Source organism: Hypanus sabinus, chromosome 25, assembly GCF_030144855.1.
Source record: "Hypanus sabinus isolate sHypSab1 chromosome 25, sHypSab1.hap1, whole genome shotgun sequence".
In the NCBI taxonomy this organism is placed as follows: Eukaryota; Metazoa; Chordata; class Chondrichthyes; order Myliobatiformes; family Dasyatidae; genus Hypanus; species Hypanus sabinus.
Genome location: NC_082730.1, coordinates 6,791,964 through 6,804,686, shown reverse-complemented (window position 1 = coordinate 6,804,686; position 12,723 = coordinate 6,791,964). Strand labels below are relative to the sequence as shown.

At 42.6% G+C, this 12,723-nt stretch overlaps 1 protein-coding gene across 5 annotated transcripts in view; it reads left to right on the top strand.

The window, feature by feature from the left end:
- LOC132380955 (complement decay-accelerating factor-like) overlaps positions 1-12,723 on the top strand; it is a 32,081-nt gene that overhangs the window by 3,435 nt on the left and 15,923 nt on the right. For 4 of the 5 annotated variants that reach the window (XM_059949981.1, XM_059949978.1, XM_059949979.1 and 1 more), the window contains exons 3-8: positions 929-1,025; positions 4,722-4,795; positions 5,519-5,704; positions 8,497-8,529; positions 8,768-8,821; positions 10,555-10,608. In XM_059949981.1, coding sequence (XP_059805964.1) covers positions 929-1,025; positions 4,722-4,795; positions 5,519-5,704; positions 8,497-8,529; positions 8,768-8,821; positions 10,555-10,608 — 498 coding nt within the window. The remainder of the gene's footprint in view (positions 1-928; positions 1,026-4,721; positions 4,796-5,518; positions 5,705-8,496; positions 8,530-8,767; positions 8,822-10,554; positions 10,609-12,723) is intronic. The other variant, XM_059949980.1, reaches the window with a different exon arrangement.

Genomic DNA, 12,723 nt, shown 5'->3' with positions numbered 1-12,723 from the left:
GGCAACCAACAAACATGTAAGATCCAGTCACACAGCTAAAACACCTGAAGTCTGTGCCCTTAAGTCTTACTCTTCCTCACCCTGTGGAAAAGTCCCTGACCATCCACCTTACCTACACCTCTCCTGAATTTATAAATATATTTAAGGTCACCCCTCAGCCTCCTCTAGGGTAAGCACTCCTAGCCTATCCAGTCTCTCCTTATAACTCAAGCCCTTCCATTCCCATTCATCTTTTCTGTCCCCTTTCAACAGTTTTCCTGTAGTTGGGTGACTGCAACTACCTACAATATTCCAATTCCAAAACTGGTCTCCCAGTTCTTGTAGTCAGTGATTTAAACGATGAAAGCCAACGGGCCAAATGCCTTCTTCACCACCCTGTCTACTTGTGTCACTATTTTAATATAAGTGGGTTCAAGGCAAGGCTTTAGTCAATCACCAATTGTCTTTTATTGATGGTTCTTAAAGTTCGGAATTTGAGTAGCAGTTCAACGTTGAATTGAAATCTCTCTTTCGCTGTGGAAGGGGGTGACACCTCTCTCTTCCTTGTTAGTGAGAGAGGGAGAGTCTGTGGCAGGTCAAATTGTTGGGTGAACAATGGTTTATGTTTGACAGCTCATCATGGTCTCTTTGGGGCTTGCTTGGTGGGTGGTGGGCACTGATGCTTCCTGCTGGAACAAGCAGGAGGAGTGGGAGGAGGAAGGATTGATGATTTTGCTGCTGCTTGTGTGTGGGAGGACTTCTTGGTTTTACTGTCTGCCATTCATTCTTTGGGGGTTTTCTTCTGTTTGGTGGATGTCTGTGAAGAGTAGGAATTTCAGATTGTATACTGTATACATTCTCTGATATTAAATGGAACTATTGAACCAATGAAATGCTAAGAGGGGTTGTGGCAGGTTTTAACACTTGGCATTCTTCACTTTATTTTTAGCGAAGTCCTGCGGTAGTCCAGGTGAAATTCTGAATGGATATTACAATGCAACAGGTAACACCTTCGGAAGTACCGTCTACTTCTTCTGCGACAAAGGGTGAGTGATCATCCATGCTCAGAAACTAATCAGGTCCATTGGGTGGAGTGTGTCGACTGTAATTGCCACCATTTATAGCTGCCTTTACTTTCCAGCTGTATCCTTTGGAGATAATTTTGGAATTGTGGGAGAAGCATCTTTTCATCCCTGGGTCTGTATTCTGTACCCAGTGATGTGAGCGAGCTCCTCTCAATGGTTTAATAGCTGCCAACGGACAAATGCATTCACTGTTATAAGCTGAACAAAATGCATTACTTGTTTATCTTTATTAGATTTAAATAATACCCAGCAGGAAAATATTAAAAAAAGCTCTTATTAGAGTGAAAGGAAATTGCATTTGACCTCATGCAGGACTGTTAACGGTGTTGATGAGCAGAGGGATCTTGGAGTACAAATTCATTGCTTCCTGAACGTGGCTACCCAGGTTGATCGAGTGGTTAAGAAGGCACATGACATGCTTGCCTTTATTAGTTGATGCATAGATTTTAAAGTTGCAGCTTTATAAAACTTTAGGTGGACGGCATCCGGAGTATTGCATACAGTTCTGGTAACTCCATTACAGAAAGGCTGTGGATGCTTTGGAGAGGCTGCAGAAGAGGTTTATCAGAATGCTGCCTGGATTAGTGGTCATGTGCTATAATGAGAGGCTGGACAAACCTGTTCTTTTCTCTTGAGCAGCAGAGGCAGAAGAAAGATCTAATAGAGGTTTATAAGATAACGAGAGGCTTAGTATCTTTATCCTAGCGTCTAAATGACTAATACCAGAGGGCATGCACTTAAGATGAGGGGGGGGAATTTTAAATGTAATGTGAGAGCCAATTTTTTTATTTACAGAGAGTATTGGGTACATTAGGGATGGAGGTAGCGGCAGATACATTAAGGACTTTTAAGAGAAGTTTAGATAGGCACATGAATGTGAGAGATATGGACATTGCATAGGCTGAAGTGATTTGTTTAGCTGGCCATTTGATTTCTAATTTGGTTCGACATGTGAGCCAAAGGACCAGTCCCTTTCCCTGTGCTGTTGTATTTTTTCATAAGAGCAAGAAAGAGATACAGTACAGGCAGGCCCCCCAGCCCACTGAGTCTATATTGACCTCCACACACTTTGCTTGTTGTCTGCATATTTCCGTCATCTCTCTCAGACTCTGGCACTTAGACATAGGATGTAGGATCTGAATTTGGCCATTCATCCCATCAAGTCTGCTCCACTCTCATTTATATCCGATTCAATATGAAAGGGAAACATAAATACTAGAGATTCTGGAAATCCAGAGCAACGCACAAAATACTGGATGAACTCAGCATCTATGCAGAGGAATAAACAGTCGATATTTTAGGTTGTGTCTTCATCAGGACTGGAAAGGAAGGGGGCAGATGCCAAAATAAGGTGGGCGGGGGAGGAGAAGGAGTACAAGATAGAAATTGGGAAGGTGGATGGAGGAGGAAGTGAGAAGCTGAAAGGGGATAGGTGGAAGAAGTAAAGGACTGAAGAAGGGGGAATCTGATTGGAGAGAAGAGTGGACCACAAAAGATGGTTGTGGGGGAAGGAACTCGAGGGAGCTGAGGAGAGGAGGAGTAAGGGGGGAGCCAGAATGGGAGAAGGAGGGAGGGAGAAAAAATGTAGAGAAGTCAGAGTAATTGTTCATGCCCTCAGGCTGGAGGCACCTCAGACAGAATATGAGTTTTTGTTCCTCCAACCTGTGTTTGACCTCATCTTGGTAGTGGACCAAAATATCAGAATGAGAATGGGAAGTCAAATTGAAATGGATGGCCACTGGGAAATCCCACCTTTTGTCCCAAACGGAGTGAAGGTGGGTCTGAATCTACGTCAGGTTTCACTGATGTAGAGGAGGCTGTTTCGAGAGAACTCAATACCTTGACATATCCACAAGGAAGGGCTGTTTGAAGTCCTGCAGATGCTGGAAACCCAAGCAAGGAGGAACTCAGCAAGTCGGGCAGCATCTAGAAAAAGAGTACAGTTTTGGGCCGAAACCCTATGGCAGGATAAGACGTGTAATTTTATTTAGATGAAAGATTATCTTTATTTACCAAGTGCATTGAAACATCCGGTGAAATGTACCAACAGTGGCAATGACCAACACAGTCCAATTAGAGTTGTTAATAATCTAAGTTAATAATTAATAATAAATAAAATTAATAATCTAAGATGTTACGTATCCCGTAACTGGATAACTCACCAGCAAAGATAGAGAGGTCCGTTGGAGTCTGATGGCACTATTTTTGAACGTTTTTATTCATAAAGGGGGGCACAAAAGTAAGGTTAATACATTCAGAACATATACATCGGCAAAACTCAATCTAAAGCGCGGGTATAGCAATAATCATCATTAAGAAATCATCTCGACTGTTGTCTAGGGGATAATATATTGTCCGTTGGAAATATAAAAGTCACTCAGGCTTCAGTCTTTTTGGGGAATCGCTGGGTTTCACGTGTTTTAGAGAGATTGAGGAGAAACGGAAAAACTTGCCCGGGTCTTTGATGAAGCGACTCCGTTGAATCAGGGGAGCATTGTTTTCCTGTTATTAGTTTGAAGTCCTTCTCGGTATCATCAGCCACCCGCTCCCCAGGCAAAGGAGTTACGGAGCGCACGTGGCTTTTGAATGGCTTCCAGCTATCACGGGAGCACTGAGCGATCGAGTCCTTCTGGTGCGTCGCTGGGGCACCGCCTCCTGCAGTCCCCTTTTATCTTGACTTGCAGAGTTGTAGATGTCCATCAAAGTAGGGTGATGCAATCCCCACCCCCACATTGCCCGAGGGTGTCCATATCCGTGGTAGCTGTCACGTAGCAGGGTCATGCACTTAGCACAGGTGTCTCTAAGAGCCATGGCCAAAACCGTTACATTGTCTCTCATTTTCCTGGGTCCGAGACCCGAATTAATAGTGCTCTTGCGATTCTCCGGAAGGAGGGGGCTGCTCCTGCCCCTTCGGCCCCTCAGAGCTGTGATACATTCATAACAGTACCGACAGTGGCAATGACCAACACAGTCCAAGGGTGTGCTGGGGACAGCCTACAAGTGTTGTGAAGCTTCCAGCCCTAACATAATATACCCACAGCTCACCAACCCTAAACTGTACATCCTTGGAACATGAGAGGAAACCAGAGCACCGGGGGACATGGGGAGAACAAACTCCTTGTTAACAGTGGTGGGAATTAAACCTGGGTCAGTGGCCCTGTAATGCATTGAGTCTCTGAAACCCTTGGCTTATTCTGCCCTTTGAATATCCAAAGCTGACTGAAGCTTGATCAGGATGGAAATGAGAAGTTACCGAGAGTGTGAGGGAATGCTTTGAAGTTACAGTGAATCAACAATGGTCTGACCGAATGATGTAACCCTCTCTTCCGTCTCCTTCGTATGTTGGTATCATGTATACTGGGTTTGGTCAGGATTTAACTTGAACAAGCAAAGAGGGCTGGAGTGAACCCAAGATCTTGGGACCCGAAGCAAAGCTGCCAAGAATGAAAGTAATTCATGAGAAATGAGAAACTTGCACTCTGATCTTATGCAAACAAGATGCAGTACATATCCTTGACTTTAAGAGCATTGTTCAAATGGGCTGACTCAGTTTAATGTTTGGTCCTTGTTCTGAGTTTATGATTATGTTCCATTACATTTGATTGTGGGAATTTTTTTATTTGACTGCCCTGCCCTGTTGCATTTTCCTTCCTGCAGATACAAGTTGGTGGGCCGTAAGACTCGGCTGTGTGAAGCTGATGGTTGGTCCGGTCAGGTGCCCAAATGTGAAGGTGAGACAAAGTTCCACATCAGACAGCAGAGTTGTCTGTGCAGTCACAAGATCAAAACTTGGAGTGGCAGCTGAAAGGTAGCTCTTTATTTCCAGCAGTCAGAATAGCATCCTAGATTGCACACTTATTGTACACTATAAGACCATAAGATACAGGAGCAGAATTGGGCCATTTAGCCCATCAAATCTCCTCAGCCCCAATCTCCTGCTTTCTCCCCTTGTACCTTCATGCCCTGGCTAATCAAGAATCTATCAAACTCTGCCTTAAATATACCCAATGACTTGACCTCCACAGCCGCCTGTGGCAACGAATTCCACAGATTCTCTGGCCAAAGAAATATCTCTTCACCTCTGTTCGAAATTAATGTCCCTTTGAGGTTGTGTCCTCTGGTATTAGATTCCCCCCAAAACAATGAAGAACTCTTCCCACCTATTCCGAAGAGGCCTTTCAACATTCAATAGATTTTGATGAATTCCCCCTTCATTCTTTTGAATTCCAGTGAGTACAGGGCCAGAGCCACCAAAACCTCCTCATATGATAAGCCTCGCAATCTCAGAATCATTTCCATGAACCTCCTTTGAACCCACTCCAATGTCATTGCATCCTTTCTTAAATTTGGGGACCAAACCTGTTTGCAATAAGCCAAGTGAGGTATCATCAGTGCCTTACCACTACAGTACCCTGCTGCCCTAATCTGACAGCCCTGTGTTTAACTTCCCACAGTTGTTAAATGTCCCAATCTTCCACCTATCGCTAATGGGACAGTTTCAGGACTTGGCAACAAAGAGTTCTGGGAATATGGAATGGTTGCATCGTATTCCTGTGCACCTGGTCTGCTACTGGTTGGTGCAGCAAAGATTACTTGCGAAGCAAGTGAACAATGGAGTGCCAGCCCACCAACATGCAAAGGTACAGAACTCCTGGTGTTTTTTTACTCTCCTCCAGTAATTTGTGTGTCTTACTCTGGATTTCCAGCATCTGCAAAATCTTTTGGGTTTATAATCTTTTAGAAGAGCCCTCATTAACTTGATTAATTTGAATTGTAAATATGGTTTACTGGGCTGAACCCACTACCTTTTGTAGGGCTTTGTATTCAAAGGCATTGGTGTTTACATACCAAGTTGTGACGTAGTCAATATACCCTGTACTACATATCTATAGAATTATAGTTGTACAAAATCTAAATTTTAAAGATCCCCTGTCACACCTTTACCTACCCCTTCCCACACAATACAGAAGCTTAAACCCAATAACTTTCTAAACAATTCAATGTGGCAAACCTCCAACTTTGGAAAATGGTACACCAAGTGATCAACTGAATGAGACCTCTCCAGTGGGTACCAAAGTCCGTTACACATGTCACCCCTGCTACGTGCTTCAGGAATCTAATACTTCATGGGTTGTTTATCAGGACAATTCGACGTGGAGTCCGCTACAGGCAAGGTGTAATCATGAGTACTGAGACTTGCCTTCCTCTCTCTTCTGGGTGCTACTGACTGGCACAAAGTGACCATGCTGATGAGGTTTGTCTGTGATCTTTCAGAATAACAATCAGTTTTATTGCTATTGACAAAAGAGATAAGAATTTGACATCTAGGGGCTTGAAGCTGCTCAGCCTTTCCACCACTGATCCCTCAATGAGTGCTAGTGTGTGTTCTCCCAGCTTCCCAAAGTTCACAGTCAACTACTTGGTTTTGATGACATTGAGTATGAAGTTGACGTTGCTACACCACACAACCAGCTGATCTAACTCATTGCTGCGCATCTCCTCATCACCATCTGGTCTGGGTGCAGACAGACGGGATGAGGCAGAATGGTTCATCGTGGCCTACACTGGCCAAGGGGGCCTGTTTGCGTGCTGTGGTGTTCTGTGACTCTATAAATCCATCTCAGATTCTGCCAATAACAGTGGTGATATTGGCACAGTTATAGATGGCATTTGAGTTGTTCCTAGTCACACTGGTATGCGTGTAGAGAGAGTAGAGCAGTGGAGGGGATGTGTGGGGCAAGTTTACACAAAGTGGTGGGTCCGTGCACTGAGATGCTAGGGAAAGTGGTGGAAACTGATACAACGGTGATGTTTGAGAGACGATTAGATCGACATGTGAATGGGCCGGGAATGGAGGGATATGGATCATATGTACATCAGGGCACAGCGTTAGCGTAGCGGTTAGCTCAACGCAATTACAGCTCAGGCGTTGGAGTTCAGTTCCGATGCCGTAACAAGTTTGTACATCCTTCCCATCAATTTCATCTGAGTTCTCTAGTTTCCCCCAACAGTCCAAAGGTGTACCAGTTAATGGGCCATTGTAAGTTGTCTCGTGATTAGGCTCGTGTTAAGTAGGTGGGTTGCTGGACAGTGTAGCCTGTTCCACACTGTTGGGTCAGAATGTCGTGTTTGATGTAGAAGCAGTAAACAGAGGGGCTGACTGGGTGTGACGACAACCAGAGGTCATGGGTTGAGGGTTGATGGTGAAAAGTTTAAGGGGAACATGAAGGGAAAGTTCTTCACTCAGAGGGCTGTGAGTGTGTGGAATAAATTGCTGGTGCAAGTAGTGCATGCAGCTTGATTTCAGTGTTTAAGAGAAATTTGGATAAAGTACATGGATGGTAGGATGTTGGTCCCAGTGCAGGTCGATGGGAGTAGGCAGTTGGAATGGCTCAGCACAGACTGGATGGGCTTAAGGACCTGTTTCTGTGCTGTACTTTTCTATGACTACCATGTCTATACCGACCATGAAGGACCTCTGTTTCTTGTCCGTATTCAGGACTCAAAGGTCCACATCTCTTTGGCAGATATCAACCAGAACACGTTGAGTGAGGAAGGAAACTGCAGATGCAGGAATCTGCAACAAAAACACAAGCACTGGTAGATCTCAGCCAGTCAAGCAGCATCTGTGGAAAAAGAAACAAAACCTGTCAACTCTGCATCGAGACCTTGCTTGAGGAAAAAAAAAGATGAAAACTGTACTTGATATAAAGCAGTGAATGTTAGCGTTCACAAGTAGCTTAGGCAAGAGCAGTGGAGGAGAAATAAAGGTAGAATTGTTGTAATGTTGGATTGTTATTTGATTTGCATTGTATAGCAAATACTCTCAAACTATTTCAGATCATGTCACACCCAAAATTCCTTTCATATCACTGATTAGCACATGTGCTACAGTAGAATTATCGATCACACCGTCAGCCAGTGGCTTTGAGTGAGGCAGGAAACTTGACTTGCTGCAGACAGAACTGACCCCTATATGCTTAGAAACCAGTCTGCATGGCTGAGGCAAGAATACAAAGTGTGGCAATTTCTCGTGCTGAACCAGAGGCGACTTGCTTCTGAGTGGAGGATAGCTAAATACAACCACTCTTGGTCATCTACAGCAAGGTGGTTACTGAACTTGAGTTACAGTGAATAACCACTCTTTACGTTCTGATGAAAGGTCTTTGAGATGGAAAATTAACTTTCTTCCTCCTTAAATGTTGCTTGATCTGTTGAGTTTTACCAACCATTTCTGTGTTTATTTCACTAGCAATGGTTAAAGGAGAATTGTAGTAAAGCTATTGCTTTCTGAAATGTTTGAAAAATTATGTTTCTTTCCACTTCGTTACCTACAAGTATCATTCTAAGTACACCTACTGAGCATCTAATTTGGGTTTAAGAGATTTTCTTGTTCTGAATTTGACCTTGATTCTATTTCTTTCTCCTTTAGCTGCGAGTACCAAAACAACTTCTACACCAACAAGTAAGTATTTGTCACCAGTAAAGCTCTAAAGAATATGTTTGTCAGGTTGTTACCTTCTGAGTTAAATGATTGTATTTCTTTCCCCTACATTGGCTGTGAGTAGCAAGACACACTTCTACACACAATTACACTATTTATCACTCGCAAAAGTTTAAGGAACATTCTTTTCAAGTTGTACCTTATGACATTAAGTAATCCTTTTTCTTTTTGAGTAATCTTATTTCTTTCCCTTCATTAGCTGGGAGTAACAACACAACAGCAACACCTATAGCCACGTCGACGGCTACTACAAGTAAGTATTTATCTTCAGACATGCTTCATGGAACATTCTTGTAAAACAGTTGCCTTCTGTTGCAAGTAAATTCTTTGAGGTCATCATTGGGCTCTGAAACGTACATTCATATCTGTGGGTAATATTAAAGAAAAGAAGGATATCCCTTTAGAACAGAGCTGAGGAGGAAAATCCTTAGCCAGAGGGTAGTGAATCTGTGGAATTTGTTGTCACAGACATCTGTAGAGGCCAATTCCTTGGGTATATTTAAAGCAGAGACTGATAGGTTCTTGATTAGTCAGGACATCATTGCTTGCTGGGAGAAGACAGGAGAATGGGGTTCAAAGGGAAATTAAATCAGCCATGATGGATTGGCAGAGCAGACTTGATGGGCTGAATGGCCTAATTTTGCTTGTACCACTTATGGGCTTGTGGCATCCTCCCATTCTTCTAACCTAAAGAATGCAGATCCAGCCTACTGAAACTCTCCTTGTCTGATGGATCTGCTATAGCAGGATTACTCATTATTAACTTATAAATCACAGTGCATAATATTACTACCATCAGGTAGTAGTTACTGGAGCCTCACTGGATGTTTTGGGAATAGCTTCTATCAAATTTCTGAATGGTTCATGAACCAATGAATACTACCTCACTATTTTTGCTCTCTTTCTGCATTATTTATTTAAGACACTGCCCAGAGGAAGCAGTTATTTTACAGAATATATAAAATATTTCTACAGAAGTGGTTTCTTCTGGGCAGTGCCTTTACCAGACGCGTGACCCCAGCCATTATCAATACTCTTCAGAGATTGTCTGCCTGGTGTCAGTGGTCATGTAACCAATACTTGTGATGTGCACCGGCTGCTCACACGACCATCCACCACCTGCTCCCATGGCTTCATGTGACCCTGATCGGGGTCTAAGCAGGTGCTACACCTTGTCCAAGGGTGACCTACAGGCTAGCAGAGGAAAGGAGTGCGTTACACCTTCTTTGGTAGAAGCGTATCTTCACCCTGTCACCCCATAGATATCTCTTATTGTACTCAACTGCTGACATGAGACAAATTTTATGACATTTATCAGTGACAATAAACCTGATTCTGATCCTTATTTCTGATTCTGCAATATTTCGTGCTTGTCAAAGATCATAGCATACGCAAGAACCCAAAAATTACTAGAATTTGTTCAAGACCTCAAGCAAAATTCAAGGATAGAAAATATAAATTCAAAGGACAGGTGTCCCTGTGCCCCCTTTGCGAATGTTCACTTTACGCCACTTCGCTTTTCCAAATTACAAACCTGTTTTCGCATTACAAAGCGGATTTTCACTTTTACAAAAATTCTTCCATATAAATTAATGGTTCTTTTATACCATTTCGGCTTAAGAGAGGTTTCATAGGAATGCTCTACTTTTGTAAGGGGGGAGGGGGGAGATACCAGTACATTTATTACCAATATATGTAAGTAGTCTACAATTTTGAAATTCGTTTTCCAACAGACAGCCATGAAGCAAAGAAAACTATGGAAGCATTCAATAAAAAACATCAATCTTCCCTTGCAAAATAAAATTGCACAAACGGCAACTTAAAAAAAGTGAAAAACAGAATAGATAACAAAAAATCGAAGTGTTCAGGCGTATTCAGTTCAGTTCAGTTCAGTTTGTTATCTACTTTCTGCCCCAATCAAAAATGCCTAATAGAGCAACATAAAAAAGAAATATATGAGTAATCTTATTTCTTTCCCTTCATTAGCTGGGAGTAACAACACAACAGCAACGCCTATGGCCACGTCGACGGCTACTACAAGTAAGTATTTATCTTCAGACATGCTTCATGGAACACTCTTGTAAAACAGTTGCCTTCTGTTGCAAGTAAATTCTTTGAGGTCATCATTGGGCTCTGAAACATACATTCATATCTGTTGGTAATATTAAAATGTTTCTCAGAGACTTTTAGAAATACCATTTGGAGATAACACTAATTGTCGCTTGAAATCTGAACATGTAAAGGAGAATCTTCATCAAAACTGAGTAAAAATGCAAAAATGCTGGAATGTCTCAGCAGACAAGGCAACATCTGTGATGGGAACATTTCATGATTTGGGTCAGGGACCTTATGTCAGAACTGAGCACGAGAAGTAGTTTCAAATTGCAGAGAAGATACTGATGTGGAATCTGAGGTGTTGCTCCTCCAGCCTGAGTGTGGCCTCATCGTGGACGGAGATGTCAGAATACAAATGTGAACAGCTAAAGCCTAATTTATTTTTATCAGTTATCTAATTACCCAAGTGATCCCTGGCTCTGCAGAGGACCCTGACAGGTCCTGCTCACTTTCATTTGGCGCTAGTCTCCACAAGTAATGGCTCCCTTCGTCTTGAGCTCTTCATAAATTCCTAATTCAGAATCAGGTTTATTATCACTGACATATTCTTGAAATTTGTTGTTTTGTAGCAACAGCACAGTTATGAAGTTAAACCTTGTTTCAGTCCTAAACAGTCCTTATTTTGAGATTGTGACCTCAAGTTCTGGACACCTCTGCCAGAATAAACCTGCTTCCATCTCTACCCTGTTGATCCCCCCACAATTAAAACACTCAATGGGCCAAATGGCCTAATTCCGCTCCTATATCTTGTAGTCTAATCTTTGGATATCTTATTCAGGTATTTATAAAGCATTTATCAGACCATATTTGCAATGTTATGAGCAGTTTTGGGCCCCAGATCAAAGAAAGAATGTACTGGCATTGGAGAAGGTCCAGAAGTGGTTTACAAGAATGATCCTGGGATTGAAAGAGTTAATGTATGAGAAACATTTGAAGGCTCTGGGTCTGCACTCGCTATAGCTTAGAAGGATTAGAAACTTGTATGACGATAAGCCTAGATCGAGTGGACATTGCGAGAATGTTTCCAGTGGGCGGGGGAAGCATCTAGAAATAGTACAACCTCAGAAAAGAAGGATATCTCTTTAGAACAGAGCTGAGGAGGAAAATCCTTAGCCAGAGGGTAGTGAATCTGTGGAATTTGTTGTCACAGACATCTGTAGAGGCCAAGTCCTTGGGTATATTTAAAGCAGAGACTGATAGGTTCTTGATAAGTCAGGACATCATTGCTTGCTGGGAGAAGACAGGAGAATGGGGTTCAAAGGGAAATTAAATCAGCCATGATGGATTGGCAGAGCAGACTTGATGGGCTGAATGGCCTAATTTTGCTTGTACCACTTATGGGCTTGTGGCATCCTCCCATTCTTCTAACCTAAAGAATGCAGATCCAGCCTACTGAAACTCTCCTTGTCTGATGGATCTGCTATAGCAGGATTACTCATTATTAACTTATAAATCACAGTGCATAATATTACTACCATCAGGTAGTAGTTACTGGAGTCTCACTGGATGTTTTGGGAATAGCTTCTATCAAATTTCTGAATGGTTCATGAACCAATGAATACTACCTCACTATTTTTGCTCTCTTTCTGCATTATTTATTTAAGACACTGCCCAGAGGAAGCAGTTATTTTACAGAATATATAAAATATTTCTACAGAAGTGGTTTCTTCTGGGCAGTGCCTTTACCAGACGCGTGACCCCAGCCATTATCAATACTCTTCAGAGATTGTCTGCCTGGTGTCAGTGGTCATGTAACCAATACTTGTGATGTGCACCGGCTGCTCACACGACCATCCACCACCTGCTCCCATGGCTTCATGTGACCCTGATCGGGGTCTAAGCAGGTGCTACACTTTGCCCAAGGGTGACCTACAGGCTAGCAGAGGAAAGGAGTGTGTTACACCTCCTTTGGTAGAAGCGTAACTTCACCCTGTTACCCCATAGATATCTCTTATTGTACTCAACTGCTGACATGAGACAAATTTTATGACATTTATCAGTGATAATAAACCTGATTCTGATCCTTATTTCTGATTCTGC